The following is a 21697-nucleotide window of genomic DNA, read 5'->3' as shown; positions in this document are numbered from 1 at the left end:
GAAATGGTTCCATGTTTAATTGGTAGCATATTGGAATACTTAAGCATTCAAAAAGAAAAATTACGATCTTTGCTTCAAATTACGAAAATTTTTGACATCAAAAAAGTTCTCTTCTACAATTTTTTGATGAAAAGGCACACCGGCAATGATGTTTTTTGTCATTAACAGATACTGGTGGATAGCCCTTGTCAATAATAACAATGATATGAACTTACTGAAATGTAGGTAATTTCAACTTGTGTAAGGGCATGTTAAATTAAGAGTATCGTTCCATTTAACTATTTTTAACAAAAAATGGTTTTTAAAATATTGTAAAATTAGGCCGGGGTAACTCAGTGAATTTTTAGTTGGCGCAGCGCTGCGCAAATGGCTTGGTGCGCCAACCCAAAGCACCGGCGCAGTAACTAGGTTTAGTTTTTTTAGTTTTCACATTTATTTTAACTTGTGTGTGTTGAAATACTGACAATCATAATGAATGTTCTGCTAAATATTATCAAATACATTTTATTAGAACACTCGCCTCCTGCGTCGCTTTGCAAACAGTTTTGAAATCCGTTTCCAGCTTCGACTTTGGCACAAAAATCAAATAATTTTTATCAGAAAACGAACAGAATAAGCGAAGTTTTATAATATATTATTTGGAAAACTCGTCACCCTCTGGAGACAGTACAGTTTGTTAAAAAGTTGTGGTCTTAGTTTTGACCTAATTTTTTTCCTGCTTCATTTTTTACTCAAAAATGCTTTGTGTTGAAGAGTTTTACTTAAAAATACTGATAATCTGGAAGTCTGCGCGACAAATTAGCTTTGTAGGAATTTTACAAAAACTTTTTCAGTGTCGAATTCGGGACAAAAACGAAAATAATTTTCTCCAGAAAATTATTAAGATTTTCTAAGGAAAAACCTATTACAAAACTAAAATTTTTTAGTCAAAAGCGCAAAAAACGTTATTTTCTGATGCTTTTCTTCTTTCCTGGCAATCATCAGACAAATCAGATAATTTTATTTCGTTTCGCATCGAGAGTAAATAAGATTATCTTGAAAGAACGACCAGAGCAAAAGTTTTCAAAAAATTATATAGAAAATTCGCCATCCTCATCGCTTTAAAGTTTCTTTAAAATTCTAGGCCTTTCTAGTTTTAGCAATGATTTTATCAAGCGATTCTTTCTACTCAAAAAAGCATTATTTTTTAGTTTTACTTAAAAAATACATTTTCTTAAAGTCATTTTTTAAGACTACTTTATAAGGATTTTTTACTACTTATACTTTTATTTATAAGGATAAGGAAACTGCTAGTCCCTACCGTTGTCGATATACAGCCGCTCTTTACCCTTATTCGCACCCCTGTACTCCTAATGGCTCTAGGAATTTAACTGAAGGTTGGGTACATTTGTACGCGGAGCATAAAATCATGTTGACGAAAATATTGACCAATAAGGCCAATAAGACCGACTTCAGCCCGAATGATTATGACGCGTACAAACAAAATATAGATTTGGCAAAATTTTTCGATATGCGCCGGTGTGATAAACGCATTTATGATGATCTATGATGTGAGCATATTTTCCATTTAAAACGCCAAGGGGATGGAAACTAGAAAACTGCTGTAACATGAATTCGAAATGATTTCATAAATATCTTATCTTGTACCAGTTTATGAATTTTGTTGTTCGAATTTCAGCGTCCACTGGAAGTTCTCATTCAGAACAAAGCAGTTCCAGAAGGAGTTCGACGAGCCGATCGCCCGTCATCCAATTTGGATCTAAAGCAACCAAGCCTGAATGTTCCAAGTTTAATTTTTCAGTTAATAGTTTAATAGGCAGTAAAAATCTACTATATGAAGAACCGCAATTACATATCGCACTTGATGCGCAAGAACTCTCACATTCTGAGCAAGTTACATTAGAACCCACACCTAATGCGGTTCCTAATGAGAAACAATCTCAGGAAGTCATGCCGCCCATGGTACCCCTCGCGTCCAGTTCTTATGCCAGCAGTGGTACAGGAGACAATTTGTTCATTGACGAAGACTATGATAATTAAGAGTGACAATCCGTCGAAAGTGAAAAACAAATTGCGTCTTAACGGCGAAAGTTACTTTTCCGATTATCTTTTTGTACAAAACGCTGACTTTTAGTTGATAGATTAGTAATTTTATTTATTTTCGACATTCATTTACTTTCATGGTATCTTGTACATATATACCAAAGTTTGTTGCTTATAGTTCAGACCTTTCACCCATGTGTGATTTGAGTGTATGTAAAAATAAATGTAATACTTATGTATTTTTCCATCAATACCTGTTCCTACTTCTCGCAGTATTCGCTGTGTTGAATATTGGTTCTAATCAATATATTAATACAGTAATCTGGAATTAGCTACTAATCGGAATATAAAAAATTCAGAGATTTTCATACGGCATAAAACTTGTTGAATTGCTTAATAAAACTCGACATGTGATTTAAAACTTTACTATAGTATAATCAGAGTATACAAGATGGAAATAAATCAAAGTATTCGAAAACGTAGTTAAAGCGAATTTCAACAAAAGTACACACAAAACTGAAAACACAACAAATTTTTAAAAAACGTATAATACTATGAAAAATGTATAATTATCTTTGTTAATATAAATTACTCTATTAATAAAATAAATAGTTATCTATTACTACATTAACGATTTAAGTGATAGTGTTTGAGAATACTTTGTAAAAATTTAAATGCTATTAATCTCAACACAACTAATTTTTTTTAAGAACCCGCAATCGATTTTCCTAGTCCATTTAAGCAAGGTTACCGAAACCTTCATCATTTGCCTACGTGTTTTCATCATATACTTTTACAATATACTGCTAATGGTGAGGCATAATTGATGCCAAAAAGTGGGGGGTTAGACAGATCTCGGATTCCATTTTATATGCGCATGTGTCAAGCTTTTCTGCAACGTTGCCTATGTTCCTAATCTTTTCCTATGTCATAAAACAATATCTGGCATTTTTCTACCTGTGCTCCTACATTGTCCGATATTATGGAATTTTTTATGCTGCTTTAGCTGGAATTATAAACATTTTGCCGTCCGCCGTTCGTGCAGTCGCCATGCCGTTGCTGTTCGCGTTTGATGGTTTCTATTGAGCAGTTTGCAGCTGCCGACGTTGGAATTTGATTAGTTAGATTGACAGGTTGTGCCCATATAATGTTTATGACAGGTTGTGCCCATAAATATGTGTGTTATGTTGCGTGTTGTCATCCTGTTTCTTTTGGGCATTTTTGTAGTCCTTGTGCCGCAAATTATAGAAGTATTATATATGTATGTATATATATAGTTACGGAAAATATTCCTAAATGTGTCTATATATATTTCTGAATTCGAAGTAAAGAAAATTAGTCCTGCCATCTTCCCAAAAACATAAACAAAGCGGTTTGACAAATGTCAGTCAGTCACTCACGTCATATAAAACTCTTTCTCTCATTGGTTAAGTTGCCAACTGCACAAACGACGTCGCCGGCGAAATAAAATTTGGTTAATTACCAACGACATGGAAACGACGAACTGCAAGCAACGTCGGCAACTGCAAACTAGCAACGACGAATGGCACCATAGTGTAGACAGACAATAATAACAAGTGTTAAAACATGGTTAGAACCGTGAGATGCGCTTTATGTGGTGCAAAAACTGGCGTGTCTTCATAGGTGAGCACATTTACACTGTTTAACATACCTTACAAGTGCTAATAATCTTATGATATCTAAATATGTATTAATTTCCAGATGTCCGACAAGTGACTTAACATTTCAGTGAAAATAAGTATGTGGATTTAGAAAAGAAGATCAAGTCGATACTTTCCTAATTTGTTCCAAACATTTTCATTCACATGATTTTATCACATACGAAAGGAACTGTTAAAAATCTTTTGAAACAAAAAAAGTACGGTGTTATTCCAATTAAACCAAGGTGCGCATGTGCACCGCAACTCAAATTAGAGTATTGTCAAACTTGATCTGATTTTCTCCCCTCCCAATGGCTTCAAGTCTTCCCAAGTAAAAAGTAGGAAACGAGCATTGTAAATTATAAATATATTATATTACATTGTAAAAGTATATGGTTTTCATTGATTGGTTACATGAAAATGGTAGGCAGAGCCGAAGCTAGAGTTGGCTGGTATAAACTTGCTACCATGCCAAAAATTACATACAGGGTGAGCTCTTTTCGATGACTAGTACAGGGATCTTGAAAACTTCAGCAGATACAACGAAGGTTAAATGGACAAAGAGTTGTGGTTTTGAATGCTCTACTCGAAACCAATTTTATTTTTCTAAAATTTGACACCTGTCATGAAGATGTCAAAACAACTGATTGATGGCAGATTTTTAAATGACTCCTAGTTCCGTCAATATTAATCTGACAGGAAAACATTACATAGAAAAGTTGTAGAAAATGGCATGATACAGTTCTACAGATTAACTGTCATTTTTGACATATGACACAAACTTGAGTTTTTTAAAAGGCAACCATATTTGACTATGCCCTTATCAAATAGCATTTTATTACGATTTCAGTAATATAACACATGGTTCGATCAATTATCGATTCAAAAATTTGTACTATACTGGGTGTTACACCTAAAATTACAAACTTTCTTACTTTGCCAACTTCCAGTATAACAGCAAGCAATATTAAGTATGGATCTCAAAACTGAGTAAGATTGAATGCCCGCAGTTATTTTTTGATTTTGATATTAGTTTGCCATCTATCGCTAGATGCGGTTCCCGTTGGGACACCCTGTAATATTCTTTACTCCTGAAAAGTGTTTTGGTCTTTTTCATCGACAACAGTGTTTCCATAGGAACAAATAATAACCACATCGTTCAATTATTTGACATTCAAGTTAGATAGAACTTTTAGTTTTATTTTTGAACGAACCTTAAATGGTAGTCGGTATCTTCAAGTGCGGAATCATCTGGACGAATAATTTTCTGGCGTTTGTATTGGAAGAAACGGTCTTATTTTATAGCCACCTCGATCACCGGATCTTTCAGTTTCGGATTTTTTTGTGGGGAGCCGTAAAAACAGTTTATAAAAATAAACATGGCAATTTAAATGAACTTAAAGGACCTGTTAGAACATTTGAAAATATTGATGGTCGGTCAGTTAGATAAACTTATTCAGTTTTAAAGCGCAGCAATGTTTGCATTGATAATAATGGTCGACTTTTTGAAAATATTTTGCAATAAAAATTATAGTTTCTAGGGTTCAATTTTAATTATTATTAGTAAGTTTTGATTTTTATAATAAACACTTTACAAGAGTTGCCGTCTTAATTAAAATAAAGTTATTACAAATTTTAAAGTAGTTGTTAAAATAAATATAAAACCATAGTTATTATGGTTACTATGGAAACAATGCTGTATGCCTTATGCATACTATTTTCCATGGCTAGCTTTGATCAACTACAGGAAAAAACCTAACGGTATGATATCACTAAAATCGTAAAAAAAAATTCTATTTAATAAAGGTATAATAAAATTTGGTTCCCATTTAAAAAAACACAAGTTTATGTCATATGTCAAAAATGACAGTCAATTTGTGAAATGTCCTATGTAATTTAATTTGAAACGCATTTTTCTAAAACTTTTCTATTTAATGATTTCCTGTCAGATTAATACTGACTGAACTAGGAGCAATTTAAACATGTGTCAAATCAGTTTTCTCTTCAAATATCTCTTGACACCTGTCAAGTTTTGAAAAAAGAAAATTAGTTTCGAGTAGAGCATTCAAAACTACAATTCTTTGTCCATTTCACCTTTTTCGCATCTGCTGTAGTGTCCAAGATCCTTGTACTAGTCATCGAAAAAACTCTGTATATTATAATATATTGTTTGTTGAAGTTTCCAAGGAAAACCAATAGTATATAATAATATATAATAGCTCTCAGTTCTCTTATGGAAAACATCTGCACCATCAATAATTAGATAAAGAAGGAGGTGTATTTGCAAGTGTGACTACATTAGTCAAGACATTGATCGAAAAAGTACAAAATTCTAGTTTCAGTCACTTATCACAAATACTATATTGTCTGGGTGATATTAAAAAATGCACTACAACGAATTCTCGATTACTTATAATATGTTAAGTATTTGATTATGATTTTTCTATTCTAATAAAATATAATAACACATTACTCTTTTCAACATAATGCATCGTAGTGAAAACGACTAACACAAGTTAAATAAATAAATATATTTGACAATATAATAATTAAAGTAAAAGGTACATAAATCATTTTATACCGTTAAAATATTCAGGTAATTTATTCAACAATCACTGCAAGTAATTTTTAATTTACAATTTGTTCTTGTGTGTATTAATTGATTTACCATCTGGAGGAACGTTTCATGTCCTTAAATTAATTTAGGAGTCAATTGCGGAGTTTCCATTCTTATAAAAATGACAACTATTCGATATAATAACCTTCAAGAAACGACTTATTAAACAAAGATTGAAACTGCAGTTTCATAGTTTCCAGTGACGATGAAGATTTATTGCTCTTTGTTTGTTACAAGGTCAACTAAGTTGATGTCAATATTAAAAATGAAAATAAACCTGTTATATAGTACTTGATAATTGACTTGCATTTTTACACTTTTCATATAACTCTAAAAATCTTAATCTAAGCATCAAAGTAAGCTGCAAAATAATACAAAAATATACAGAAGAAACACAAATAAGTACAGTGCCATGCCTATAGTATAAGATAAACTTCCTCATATCATATCTTTAAAACGAACTGGGCTTACTGTTAACTTGAGGTAACTACTCGGACTTGCGAAAGATACGACTAAAGTGTACAGTGATAATTACATCATGCCTCACATAACACTCTAGGTATCTTGCATATCAGCCCATATAACGAGATAATGTGTATAGAATGGAATGATAATCTACACTAACGTATTAATAACCGAATCAACGCTTTTAATATTTTTGACGGTTTGACATTATTTTCCCATATAAATGTAAATTGGTTTAGCTAGCCGTAAACCACCATATTCTATATGATGACTTATAGCTAGCTAGAGACGATTATTTCGACGCCTTATTTTAATTACCATGTAAAAAAAGTACATATTTAATTGACTCAGCATTAGTGGATCACAACTATTAATTAACTCCGTCAGGCTTAGTGTTAGTAATAGGAATTGTACAGTAGATGCATAAAATATCAATTACGTGTGGCCCCTTGCAAGATAATTAATAATGTGGAAGATATGCTGTTGTTTAAGGCGCGATTAAAATTATGTAGTTTCAAGTACAAAACGAATTTGGGGTAAACTGTTGATCAAGTGGGATATACCTTGAGCAAAACCTTATTCCTCCAATGCTATGAAATAGTTTAAAGGGACATTTGTTTCCATTCCAAGCGCGTGTGACTGGAAGCAAACTCCAGCAACTAATAGTATAAAATGTTATTATCAATAGATTGGAACTAACTTGGACTCACTTACATAGATATGAAAAGCCACCTGCGAATTAATAGCGTTGATTTGATAAAGCTTAAATGTTTTAACTGTCGTAACTGGAGCTGTGGTGAAGATCTGCCTGGGGCGATGGCGGTGTAGAGAGATTCGAGCTGTTGTTGCTGGCAATTGAATGACGTGGACTACTTTTAACTTCTGCAGACTAAAAGACAGATTATGCAAAACATTAAAAAATGGAACAGATTCATAAACGCGTAGTCTACGTCCATAAATTACGTAGCACGTTTTGGGGTGGGTGGGGGGTAAACATATCTTACGGAAGGAGAAAAGATCTGTTAATCGCGTTCTTAGATGGAAAGTATAGAAGCATTGTGGCCCTTATGGTAAATGCGGTAGTTTGTGAAAGTGTAGTGAAATTTTGAGGACTAATGGGTAGAAAATGGAACAATTTGAATACCAGACTTCAGACTTTAAAGTCGAACTTTAACTAAAAAACGTAAATTTTTTTTTCGTTTAACAATTTCATGTGATTTGAATGAATGTTTGACGGTCTTTTACCTCATTGGTTAATGTTAAGTAAAGTATAAGTGTTTTCAATCAACAATAATTTCAATCAAAAAAGTGATTTCAATCAACAATACATTCAATTAGTATTAATTTTTGCATCCAATCTATCAGTGAGAGTTAAAACAAGTCATCAACAAATCCACTTAGTGACATTCCAAAATGAACTGTTAATTAATTTATTAGTAATAAAAATTGTTCAAATGACTTGATGTTAGTTTGTTAAACCATTTAAAAACACTAGCACGGCCAACCTACATTAAATTTAACTGGAATGAAGACAAATCGTAAACACATTTTTCTTCACTTTTCTTATCTGTCATAATGTGGTCTTGTGCTTCCCGACCTAAGCATGTGGAATAAACAGTAGTTTTCGAATACTGAACTAAGTAGTTAATAATTATCGTTTGATGATTCTTACCTTAAGCATATCATGTAGTGAAGACATGCTTCCTATACTCGCTGGGTCCGGCGAAGGAGACGTATCAGAAGGGCGGGGTAACGCAGGAGGTAATTCTCTGGGTCGTGGAGGTGCCGCTCTTTTAGCCCCATTGTAAACTGGAGGCGCTGGTCGTAAAGGAATCGGATTCGAAATTTCTATGTAGGGACGAGACTTCCCGGAAGTAGGAACTGGTGGTAATGGTGCTTGTTTAGTAGGCTAAAACAATTTGAAATAAACAATCTGTTATTAATCCATAAGACTATAGAAGAACAGGGTGAATTTTTTTCGATGACTAGTACAGGGATCTTGGAAACTGCAGCAGATGCGAAAAAGGTTAAATGAACAAAGAATTTCCGTTTTGAATGCTCTGCTCGAAACTATTTTTCTTTATTCAAAATTTGACAGGTGTCAAGAGATAATTGAAAAAACTAATTTATGACAATTTTTTTAAATAGTTTTTTAAATAACTCCTAGTTCAGTCAACATTAATCTGACAGGAAAACATTAAATAGAAAAGTTTTTGGCAATTGCATTCCAAATAAAATGATGCTGACTTTTTTACAAAGTAACTCTCGTTTTTGACATATGACTTAAACTTTTAACGTTTTAACAAAACATTTAACGGTTTTCTAAATAGAAACCATATTTGATTACGCCTTCATTAAATAGAGCATTTTAGTTAGGTTTTTTAAAATTTGACAGATGTCAGGAGATTCGTGAATAAAAAACTGGTTTATGGCAGATTTGTAAATGACTCCTAGTTCCGTTAATATTAATCTGATACGAAAATATTACATAGAAAAGTTGTAGAAAATTGCACCCCAAAGAAAATCGCATGTGACATTTACACTAATTAACAAAGTAATTTTTGACAGATGATACAAACTTCAGTTTTTTTAAATGGAAACCATATTTTATTATCCCTCTATTGAATAGTGCATTTTATTACAATTTCAGTGATATATCACATCGATACGTTTTTCGAAAATGATGTGTCTGCGAATGATTTTTGCTTTTTAATGCAGTTGATCGAAGTTAAGCCCGTTGGAGATCGTGTCAATTCGTCGGTCGTCGTACCAAGTTAAAAAACGTTTAACTGATTAAGGTTATGGATGGTCGTATGGTTTTTAACCTCACGTTCATTGTTTACATATTATATTTCATGTTTAATTTATTGTAAGTTTTAATAATGAAAACTAAACTCACGACAAAATACTATTAACAAAGTGCTTCTGTTTCCATTATTATGGATTAGGCACAACAGGGAAAGTTTAAAATACACGAAGACTTTGGGTTCCAGACCATATTTCATAACATAAAATAAACGAATATTTCATAAAATAAGTGATTTTTAATTGATTTGGACCGATTCCTAAGTGGTATCCGAGAATCTCATAACCGCAGTCTTGCCGTTATACCGTTTATCAGGAGACTTTTCACTGATATTGTAGGTACTCTCAAAATATGTCTATGCTCCTCCTCAATTTTACTTCCATCTGCTGGGATATCTATTGATTGAATTGAATCAACTTTTTTCCGAAACCTTATCCAGATATGAATGCTGGAATATTGAGAAAAACAAACAAGTAAAATGAAATTTTTGAACATTAATTTCATAATAATATTCAAAACGCACTTAAATTCCACAGAAAATTCCACGTTTTAATTATTATTTATATTAAGTTATATATACGATTTAATGATAATAATTGATTTGGACCGATCCCTGAGTGGTATCCGAGAATCTCCCGCAGTCATCTATACCATTTGAAATTTTCAAGTTTGCCCCTGCCTAGCCGTCAACCTGTCAGCTGACAGTCAGTGTCAAAGTCAAAGTCAAGGTGTCAGCGTGCGTGGCGAAAGTTATTACTTTCCATACGGGATGAAGAAAATATGTAATGGGTAAAAGTGGTGTGGTAAAAACCGTGGCGAAAGTAAATATTTTTATACGAAATTCCAACGCGACGAAAGACGAGCCAAATAACAATTTTAAGTGAAAAAAAAAACCTTGCTAAAGAGTTAATAAAACCATACGTTAAAAAATAAGTCTCAAACACTATGTGAAGATGTTGACATCTGAGAAAATTATATTTTCAACTATAAACTTACCCTAGGTTGTGGTGTAGGAGGTCCATAAGATATTTGCTCGGGAAGTTGGTCGACAAGACTAGTGGTTAAATCAATCAGTCTTTGTTGCTGAATACTATCACCGGGACCTACGTGACTAATATGGTTAAAGTTCGTCGGTGCCGAAATTAACTTAGAACGTCTATCCGTGTTTCTGGAATAAAAACTTTTTAAATAAGTTTAAACTTAATATCAATAAAAAATTATAAAAAATCACAAATGTTATTAGTTTCATATAAAAGAATATTCGTGCGATATAGTGGATAAGTGAAATTTGAACAAAATGTACAATCGTTAAAATACGATTTTCATACTTAATAAAATTTCAATTCAACAGTACTACTTAAATAACAGTTAAAATACATATATACTTACAATCGTGTTGATCTATTGCCTTCTCTCAATGAAAACCGCCGTCTTGGTTTTTGTATCACCCTACCCTCTGTATCTAATGTAACTATGTTTTCTAAATTTAATAGTTCTCCTGAAACAATTCACTAATGCGAGCGGAAATTAAATAATAAACTTTAAACTTACTTTGATGCACATTTGATAAATACAGAAGATGGGTTAATTCGTGCAATATACATAACGATAGACTTCCACTATCGTTTAACGGTTTCGCTCTCTTGATGTTCAAAGTTTGAACCCATTCGCCGGTCGCACAGTTAAAAATGTCGATGTGTGTCTCGCTGTAAACAACTAGGTGACCGTCTCTATAGCCTAAGAAAGAACAATAAGTTAAGCTAAATTTTTGTTTATTTGAGAAACTATATTTAATTTACGTCATTTTTTCCCATCAGATTATTCTGGTTATTCAATTATATAGCGGATTCGAGTGATTATAACAAAGTTTCGCATAAAGTAAGTTGAATTTATAAAGCATACGCAAAGTAGGTTTGGGTAACACTGTGTTGAATTGCGCTTTTGAGTTGTTGCCGCTCTCTTAGTCAATGAGTTTTAATTCATCGGTTAATGCAACCGAACTGAGTTACTGCACCGGTGCGTTGGGTTGGCACACTAAGCCATTTGCACAGCACTGCGCTAACTTGTAAGAATTAATTGAATTATCTTTCCATAGAAACAACAATGGCTTGAAAATATTTGGTCTGCAACCGGAAATTTAGAAGAAACACGAGAACGATTCGATTTCGATTTTGTTCCAAATTCAAAGGTAAAACGGGTTTATCTCTTAGTTTTTTTTTGCTGAAAGACTCAGTTTGCCAGTATTTTACAGTAAAACGTTAGAAAAATTGACCTAAAAGTGAATAAACTAGAATTAAAAAAAATAAAATTATTCACTGCGACGAAGGTGACGAGTTCGACGACTGTTCAATTCGCAAAATATTTTGGGGAGAAATTCAGAAAAAATTATTAGGGTTTCGTCCAAAATTGGAAGCTGCAAAATGTCCTAGACTTTTCTACAGTGATGTTAAGGAGGCGAGTGTTAATAAAATAAATTGTATTTTATAATTTTTCAAAGAAAATACCAGAAGATTGACAGTATTTCAAGTAAAACTATAAAATAATGTGTTTGCTTAAAAAAAATTGATCAAGAAAAATTTTGCTAAAACTGGAGACCTGAAATTGTAAAGAAACATCTTCAGAGCGATGAAGGTGACGAATTTTACAAATAATTTTTTGCAAACTTTTGCTCTGGTCTTTTTTTTTCAAGATAATCTTAATTACTTTCGGTACAAAACTAAATAAAACTATTGGTGCTTTTGTGCCAAATTCGAAGCTGAAAAGGATTTTCTAAAATTCCCTGCAATTATATGAATGAGGCAAATTTTCTAACAAAATTAATTTCAGTAATTTTTGGCTGAAAAGACCAAAACCTGAAAGAAATTGTCAAGAAAGGAGAAAAGCATTAGAAAATCATGTTTTTTGCGCTTTAGATTAAAAACTTTTAGTTTTGCAATCGGTTTTTCAGCAAACCTTAATGCTTTTCGGAAAAAGGCGAGAAATTTATTTTCGTTTTTGTCCCGAATTCGACACTGAAAAAAGTTTTTGTAAAATTCTTACAAGGCTATACATTTATCTTTCGTAATTTTTCGCGTAAGACTTCTAGATTGGCAGTATTTTTAAGTGAAACCACAAAATAGAACGTTTTTGAGTAGAATAAAGGAAGATACAAATTCTGTAAAAACTTAAAACAGTGTCATTGTTTTTTTTAAATGTTTTCTGTTTGTTCGGCTGTGTGGTCCAGTACTGGGACATTTCCTTTTTCTTTCTCTTGCACATTGATTTTGTGTTCTTTTTCCTTGATCTTTTGAAGTATGTCGGTATCTTTTTTCTCTTTTCTTTCGTCTTCCAGTTCGCCTTGGTTCAAGAGTGGTTCAAGTCTGGGGATAACATACCATGTGATTGGGATTTTTAGGTGGTACCCAGAAAGAAGTGTGAATGTTTTTTTAGTGTGGGAGTGAAAATGGTTTGGCCTGTTGCCTGGTTCTTGATGCCCTGGCGTTTTGGGATGGACATTTGTGACCGCAACTTGCGTATGTGAGATTTCAGGTTTTGTCCATGACAAGGACGTTTTGAGTAGTTTTGTATAGTTCGAAATATGGGAGGAGAAACAGCATTCCCTCAGAATGTTGTTTCATTTAGCGCCGGCTTGATGAGCAAGGCCTGGTGCCTCCCACACCATTAACACTGTCCTTATATGCATTAGTTCTTTTCCAAAAAACTTTTATTAATTATATTACTTTTATTATTAAACTTCTATTAAAATTCCTTGACCTAATATGGTTCCGATCTGCGACAGGCATAGTAATTCAGAATACATCAGCTTAGTGAATCATAATTTTTTGTAGCATTTTAGGTTCTGTAAGTTTGATGACCACAATGTAGCTAATCGTCGAAAAACTTCACATGGAAGTTTTCCTCTTGTCGAAGGAGAAGGGGTATTTGTAACGGTTAAAAATGGAATTTAGCTAGCGGTCCACCTGTCTGCTATTATGTTGTTCTCAAATGTATGTAGTTATAATTGTAATAAGCTATTGTTTTCAACCGATTTTCATTTGTAATTTGGATTTAGTAAACACGTTGTCAAGTTAGGTCAACAATATTTCACTGTTCTTTGTGATTCCCTCGATATTAATACCGGTTATAATCAAGGCTGACTCTAAGAAGAGCCCTTTGTGGGCTTGCACTGCTTTTGCCAGGATAATAAGAGAACATGGGAATAAGGAAACATGGTGTCATTGAACGTAAAATTGTTGGAAAATCGGCTTGAGTAGAACTTAATGATGCCTGTGATTAACTTATCCATTTTTACTTGCGATGAGACTGGGCGTTTCTATAAACTTACACCGGAGAGAACTTGAAACGTGAGATTTATCATGATGGTAAGTTCTCATCGGTTAGAGTAATTGTTATAGTAACTAACAACATGTCTGAGACGGTAAAACTTACTTAAAAGAAAATCAGTCAATTTTAGATAGATAGAGAAACGGGTAGGCAACCCATTCCATAGATATAGATACCCCTCCCTCTCACTTCGAATCATGATTAAAGTATTCTTATACTTACTAATGGCAGTAGGAACCGCAGGATACATAATTTCACGATCTCGGGACTTGCGACCATGCTTATCGACATAAGCGGCCAAAGTACCAAAAACTAATAAGTACTCTCTCCTGGGCAATTCGATGACTCTTAAGGCTTCAACGGAACTGCACGTTATAGTTGCGTACAAAGGATTTTCCGGATGAAGCAAAGCTGTAAGTTGAAGATGCGCCAATATAAGATACGATGCATAATTTTATCAGATAAGTTTTGCTCACAGATGAATGATTCTCCACTTTGAATATTGTACACAGTGAAACATGACGGAGATCCTACGCACAGCCTCCCATCAGAAAGAATCTGAAGTGCTTGAACATTAACAGGAATCGAAATTTCGTGCACTCTCTGATGCCTAGTCCTAGTTCTGGTTATTTCATAAATTATTATCACTGAAGAATTCTACAATCAAAAAAATTGTTTGAATTTAATTTAATAATATTTTGACACAAATTTCTAGCTTTAAAGGCCAAAAAGAGAAAAGGAGCTCTACATCGCGAATAAGAAAATCAGTAACTCACTTGCTTCTTAATAGAAATGCACAGACAGAACGTGAGTGGCGCTCTTAAAACAGGCCCCACGGTTAGCACCGAACATCCTTTGCTTTCGGTAACTTTGATCCATTCTGTGTCGTCCCCATCTAAAGCTCTTATAGGCACTAATCTCACTTGGCGTTGCTTGCCGCTAACTACAACCTAAAATAAAAGTCGTTAAAAAATTATCAGCCCTGCCATGCTGATAAAATTCGATGTGAATTGTGTACAACATTTTCAATTTGAAAATGCATCTATTAGTCAAAGTAACTCAGCCTCTGTTTTGAAAGTTTTTCTATTTATTTTAGTACTCAAAGGCAAATGTGCCTGTTGATAAAAAACTTAAATTTTCCACAAAAAGCACCATAATGATTTTAAGGAAAAAATGTCAGAAAAACTTCCACAAAAATATGAAACGTTGGATGCAACACAGCCTTATACAGACTAGTCTTCAATCGGTACTCATTTGAATTGTTAGACCTGCTGTTGTTATTTAAAATAATCGTGCTTACAAATATTATCTCGTATCTTAATATTGAACTAAACTGAACTTCTCAAAAAAGTATCTCATTTAATCGTTAGAGCTTGACTCGTTCCTATCTTCATTTGCACGTTATACGATATTATGTTTTAACTTCCACGCTAGGTTCAAATTCGATTCGTTGATTTATACTGACGTTAAATAGTCAACATTCTGTTACGGACGCAACGAAATCGATAAATCGATGACCGATGACTTCGTTATACAAATTAACGTCTAATACGCCACCGACTCTGAATCACCCTGTATACTTTAAATAAATAGTAGTCCAAAATCCCGTTCAGTGATACATTTTGCAACACTTCGACTAGCGTTAAAAATACTGCGAGTATCAATGGAAACACCTTAAAGGCAAATTTTAGAAAACCATCGGTTCTTTGGATTTACTTTGTTGAGGTGAAATTTCATATATAAAATAGCTTACCAGCAGATGCTCCTCACTTATGTATTCGATTTGGAAAATTTTCTTAGCTTCTCCTATCTTCGCTATCTCGCTCCTATCCAGATCTATGCAATATAAACCTTCCTCGGTTCCTAAAAAACCATCCACATTAACTAGTGAGCGCATAAGCTCATTATGAACGAATTATCACCTAGAACGATCCTATCCGGGTCTATAATGGCAGAACTTAGAGTATTTTTAAGCATTGCCAAGGAATTGTCTATCAACTCCCTAGCTAATAGCACTGTGGTATTGGGCAAATTGTTTCGTTTCATAATCCGATGAAGTTCCGCTAAGGCAACAACCCATTTATTTTTTTCCGCTTCTGAATCTGCTAACATTAGCATTGCATTTCTTGGTCCGGGAGGTTCCATTAACGAGGTGGTTATCTATTCACAAGGAAATTCATTATTTGAACACCAAATTGATTGAACGTTCATTCATCACCTTAAAAATGCAGGGAATGTCCTTCTTATTAGCGTGTATCACATCCGAATCTTTGACACTGCTCACACTAAATTGGGGATCACGCATATCTAAAACTTGCGCGACATGAACACTGGGTAAGGCATTGCGATCGGCTGATATGTCGTACAGGAACAACTTAAAGTCGCACACCACTACAAACTGACGCACCCACCCTAAAAAAAAATACGGAAACAATTCAATATGAAAAAGCCACTTCAGTGTAAAGTATACAGGGTCTTTGGTAAATAGATGCATTCCTTGAAGGGCGTGATACATCTACAAGGTGTTATTGCGGAAACCGCTTGGAATATTTTAATGACCTTTTACAGGCTTAGGCACTTAACAATGTTTTGTGATAAAAACATTGTTTCTAGCTTTTCCAGTGGTGTGCGCACAGGCACGTCTACAGATAATTTTAAATAAAAAAAAATTGCGCCACTGATTTTTCAAATAATAAACATCTTGATAGAAATTTCTGTTCAATTCGGAGGAGAAAAGCTTTCTTGACTTTTTCCTCAATTAAAACAATTTTTAACCGATTAAAACAATTAATTAAATTTAAACAAATTAAAACCGATTTTTGCACAGCGTAATCGAATTTTTATTTATTTAGCTTATTGCGTATACAAACATACATACAAGTAAAAATAAAATGTACAACACAGCACATGTTTACAAAACAGACAAACATTGTATCAAGGTTCGCAGTTTTGCTCAACCAAAGTTTGGTTTTTTCCTTTCCTTTTCAAGCGACCTTTTCTCCTTTAATTTTAATTGTCCTTTAATAAAGTGTTGCTAGATTTATATGTTAATATGGGAGTCCTTTGTCATAGCTGGCTGAGCTGTCAACAACCATTAGCTGTACATGGATGATAGCAACACATGCGATTTAATTACAGACGTCTATCATTTGCTGTCTGACGTCACGTTTTGTGACGTAACGTTGATCAGACTATATTGTTGTTAAGTGCCTAAGCCTGTAAAAGTTTATTAAAATATTCCCAGCGTTTTCGCAATATGGTCTATTAAGCAAATATATCATAAATTACTTGCACTATCACCTTCTGTAACGAATGCATCTACTTACCAAACAGCCTGTATATTGAATACTTTATATTACTACATCAATAAAAACATTACTTTACCTCTTTTCACTCCGCCTTGCTTAGGAACTTTGACGTAACCTTCGTAGGCCGTTCCGATACCCCTAGTTGGATCTATCCCAAGAGGTCGTTTGGCTGTAATGCAATAACAAAGGGAATACAAATTCATTCTAAATTAATTGTAATCTAATTTGCAAATAGACGGCCGATTTACAAATAGAATATGTGATTTTTACGAAACTCCCTACATTTTTAGAGTGAAGGGTGTGAACATGCGAATTTTTAGATAGAACGCATTTGCGTCGAAATAAAATTGTATCGACATAAAATTGTATCGAAAGTAAATATTGAATTCACGCGGAACTTTAAAACCTTTGCTCTACTCTTGTTCTCTTAACACCGGAATATTCTTTCGTCTTATGGTGGGTTTATAAACTAGAATAAGGAATAACGCTTAACGATTAAGGCGAATCTTAAAAGTTCGTTGTGCATCAGTCCATAGAGGTGTTTATAAACCGAATGGTGCCTAACGCTTAAGAAATAAGGCTTAAGAAAGTTGCCAACTTTTAACTTATGCGTCATTCTAATGAGGCATGCCCAGTTTGTAAGATAAATGATATTCCAATATCTCACGTGACCGCCAAACATTGTATTTACATTTTTTTTGTGAGGTGAGAAAACGAAATTATTAATCCAAAAAAAAAAACTACCACTTCCCCAGGGGATAAATCCATTTTAATGTACAATATTTATGTGAAACAAGCTTTTATTGGTATGTTACCACGATAATGTTGACATAAACAGCCACAACCTATTGTTTCTTAAGCCTATGCTTCCATTTGATTGGCTGTACATAAAATAATATTGTTCCTTATTCTGCTTTATAAACACTCCATTAGGCGTTATTCCTATGCCTTAAGCCTTATCCTCGTGTATAAACCCACCATTACTTTCAAAACCACTCAAATGTTGTCCATGTTCAGACCAAAATTCGCGAAGCTCGCAAAAATCAGGATTTAGTGTCATTTTAATGCAATTATGCGAGTGTTTAGATTTGAGAGTTTTCTATCGAATTGAGAGTTTTTGAGTTCTTACTGGATTTAGTTAAAAAGTTATATTTTTTTATCTACACGGCTTCAGTGGCGTAAAACTGTCCAAGTTCAGACCAAAATCCGCAAAGCTAGCAAAAATCAGAATTTAGTGTCCTGTTAATGCAATTTTGCGAGTGCATAAACTCGAGTGTCTTCTATCGAATTTAGAGTTTTTCAATTTTTACTGGACTTAGTTAAGAAATTTGAATTGTTTTGACTGAAAGATTGCAGATTACCGTTTCAGAATTCAACTTTTTATTTTTCCATTTAAAACGTAGCTCGCTTAAGTTTGTACGCCTTTAACCACTCAATCAAAATCAATAACGTTTTAAGAACAAAGTCTCAGTGCTAAAATGACGTCAAAGTAGTCCAGTTTTCGCCTGTAAAGAATGCATTGAGCAATGGTTTCGTCCTAACTTATCTGGTCACACACGCTAGACAACCTTTTTCTTCTTTTGGCCATCAATATAGCCGATTTACCACCCATTATGGCATTCGGCGCTCGATTTAACCAATCGTTTACAGACTCCCGCTATACTGTTACATAACAGTAAAATTGGTTTTCATTAAAATGTAACCTTTGCTTTAAATATACGCCTATCGGCGGCCACCGAACGCACAAATACTGTAAGAAGTCCTAAGAGTTGAAAATAAAAAGCTTTCTTTAAAATCAAGAAACCTTAAAAAAGGCAGTTAATTTATATGAGTAAAAAGTGACCGAAAGCCGTATTTCCATAAGAAACACCATTAAGAATGAACACATAAATGTTTCTGTAAAAAATCACTGTTTATTACTCTGTGGAGCGACAATATTGTCTCTGGGTGATGCTGGACTGTATAGCACAATTCTCCTTTTTATCTAATTAGCTGTGATTTTTAACAAGTTATAACAGGAAATTTCTAATTAAAAATTAAATTATATTGACCGGCAAAGTTGCGTCTAACTATTCCGGATGCGATCGAAAATTAGCTGATGACCCCTTTAAATGGGCGCCCATCTTCGTCTAATTTTATTTATCTTGTCTGACTGTGACCTCTTATTACTCTTTGGACAAACACCAAGCTGATTTTTATAGACATTAGGCTACCAGAAGACCCAATTTATGGGTTTTTCGCACTACAACTATAAAGCAAAACAATGCAATACAAGTTAAAAGACACCGATATTCAAACTGCCCTTCTTTTCTTTATTGCGGTCCACTCAAAATGCGATAGCTAATAAACATTTCAATTATTTCCATCACAAAATAAATGTAACCAAACCTGCCCCGGTCAGTGCTACTAAATTTTTTTTGTCCGTTGTTGAGAGTAAATAATACAAGTAATGTAAGATTTACTTTACATTTAATGCAATTTACGAGGTTCGCCAACCTCAGGCACCCCCAGGACCGGTTTCGAGCGTATGAGCTCTCATCAGCTGAGTTACAGTCACTATCTTACATGATTTCTTGCTCGGATGTTGCCGACGAAATTATTGTCTTTAATACAAGTAACGTTTGTTTACTTCTGTACTATTATTTAAGGAGTCGCTGCTCAGACGCTCTTTTGTGTTTCCGCTTTGTTAATGAATCAAAATAGAAAAATTAACTGGTGACTTAAACATGGTTCGTTTGGTACCGGGGTTAGATCCTGGAAGATTATTGAAGAGCAAATTTGTGCACACTTACTTTGGTCAGGTGGAACCGGACAAACTGGAGGCACATGAGGACAACACGACGTATGGCAGGTAAACCCGCAAATTTCACAAACCATTCCTTGACGCATCAAGCCTACCATTAGCGACGTACAGTGGCTACATTTCGTTGGACTGGAAAACGTTCGTACTAAAAATTGATGAGCCTTGTGCTTCATTGGGGAATGGGTTTCGTGGTGCTACAAAAGCAGTAGAATAAATTAGCATTAACCAGCAATTGAAAATAATGCGAACTTACCATACTAACTTCGGAAAGATTGCTTTTCGAGCTTACTATACTCGGTGCTCTATTATCCTCTATGTCTCCATCTTCCGATTCCAACGAACCACCTGGAAATAGCTGCGCCTGAGGTGGTACGTTGTCATACATATTCTGCACTGATGAAGAGTTAGTTTCCTTCAGAAACTGTTCTAAGTAGGACATCTGCGATGATGGCCTCTCCAAAACTAAGAAAACGGGGAAAGTCCTATAAGTTTACTCGCTTTAAAGAAGTCAAATCTTTCATGTTAAATTCAAAGTTATATTCTTAGATTATATACAATATACTCAGAGATTATCACATGTCTACGTGAACCCCCAATATATAAATAGTTTAAATCAGTATTAAACAGCAAACCATATACTAAACTGTACGGTTCACTTCGATCAATCAGGCTTAGTCTCAGTCTGAGCGAAAATCTAACTTATACAACTGAAAATGTTAACATGAAAGACGAAAATTAATTGTCAATGACATATGAGATGGGACAATATTAATTTCGTATTAAATATGATGCATTAAAACCACGGAACACCACAAGAACTATTAACAAAAACCAAGACAAAACAATGCCAACTTTAATCAAATTATGCAATGTGGAGGCTACTTCTAGTTTATAAAATTGCTACTAAAATAGACAAGTGGAATTATCTCATCTCCCAGAATAAATAAGAAATCGAAATTGTTATTTTACAGAAAATATTGATGTTGAAGGAACCATGAGTTGATATTTTATTGCACAATTTTTTATATAATTCGAGGTTTATCATTGAACCTTAAGACTGTACTGTAACAGTTATTTATGTAACTAGTAGGATATGAATATTATTAACGCAGACAAGTGAAAATTTACGTTATTTAAAATACACGAGTGCATAATAAAATATACTACGTGTTACGCACATATTTTATCTAAAACTGCACCCATTAGTGATGACTACTTGAGCCAAAGTAATTATTTTATATGTTATATATGTTGAGACATAAATAGCCACTTATCCAAAATTTTTCTTTTTCTTTGTAGGATAAATACTTATCGGACCCCCGAAAAAAACATACAGAGTGTTAAGTTAAGTTAACATTCAGAATAAGAAAGTTTGAAACAAATTCCGGTGCAACCAGAAGTCGCATAATGTGGCTGTTATTTCATCTAAAAAGAGCGCCTCCGAAAATCTCATTATCCAAATTTGCAGGATTCAAATTGCATTAGTTCCCGAAATATTCTAATGGACGCTGGCCGTGAGACCTGTATATCTATTGTAGATAAACGCCTGTACATGTTTACCTATTTGTAGCAAAGTTTAAATTTGCTTTGCAAAATTTCATTTTTTTTTTCATTTTTCATCAATAATTTTTGACTCCAATTCAAACTCTTCTTCCACTTGCATATTTAGGT

General features: G+C 33.8%; 2 protein-coding genes across 10 annotated transcripts in view; one reads left to right on the top strand and one right to left on the bottom strand.

Annotated features, from left to right (window-relative positions):
- LOC109536165 (dr1-associated corepressor) overlaps positions 1-13662 on the top strand; it is a 17748-nt gene extending 4086 nt beyond the window's left edge. The window contains exon 5 of one of the 2 annotated variants that reach the window (XM_048669430.1): positions 13420-13662. In XM_048669430.1, the coding sequence (XP_048525387.1) occupies positions 13420-13427 (8 nt within the window). In that variant the 3' untranslated portion in view covers positions 13428-13662. Of the gene's footprint in view, positions 1-1678; positions 2295-13419 lie in introns of those variants that run through there. The other variant, XM_019902258.2, reaches the window with a different exon arrangement.
- Positions 6041-21697, bottom strand: part of LOC109536123 (serine/threonine-protein kinase Genghis Khan) — a 42664-nt gene continuing 27007 nt past the window's right edge. For 4 of the 8 annotated variants that reach the window (XM_048669426.1, XM_048669425.1, XM_048669429.1 and 1 more), the window contains 14 exons: positions 20280-20488; positions 20016-20220; positions 17300-17392; positions 16134-16327; positions 15838-16075; positions 15669-15778; positions 14692-14865; positions 14392-14572; positions 14138-14326; positions 11144-11329; positions 10982-11090; positions 10589-10772; positions 8459-8695; positions 6041-7675 (listed from right to left, as the gene is read on the bottom strand). In XM_048669426.1, coding sequence (XP_048525383.1) covers positions 7559-7675; positions 8459-8695; positions 10589-10772; positions 10982-11090; positions 11144-11329; positions 14138-14326; positions 14392-14572; positions 14692-14865; positions 15669-15778; positions 15838-16075; positions 16134-16327; positions 17300-17392; positions 20016-20220; positions 20280-20488 — 2426 coding nt within the window. In that variant the 3' untranslated portion in view covers positions 6041-7558. Of the gene's footprint in view, positions 7676-8295; positions 8384-8458; positions 8696-10588; positions 10773-10981; positions 11091-11143; positions 11330-14137; positions 14327-14391; positions 14573-14691; positions 14866-15668; positions 15779-15837; positions 16076-16133; positions 16328-17299; positions 17393-20015; positions 20221-20279; positions 20489-21697 lie in introns of all 8 variants that reach the window. The other 4 variants (XR_007282222.1, XR_007282223.1, XM_048669428.1 and 1 more) reach the window with 4 other exon arrangements.

Source organism: Dendroctonus ponderosae, unplaced genomic scaffold (genome assembly GCF_020466585.1).
Source record: "Dendroctonus ponderosae isolate FM_Combo_2020 unplaced genomic scaffold, Dpon_F_20191213v2 Dpon_F_20191213_8, whole genome shotgun sequence".
NCBI lineage: Eukaryota > Metazoa > Arthropoda > Insecta > Coleoptera > Curculionidae > Dendroctonus > Dendroctonus ponderosae.
This window is presented reverse-complemented; position numbering and strand designations above follow the sequence as displayed.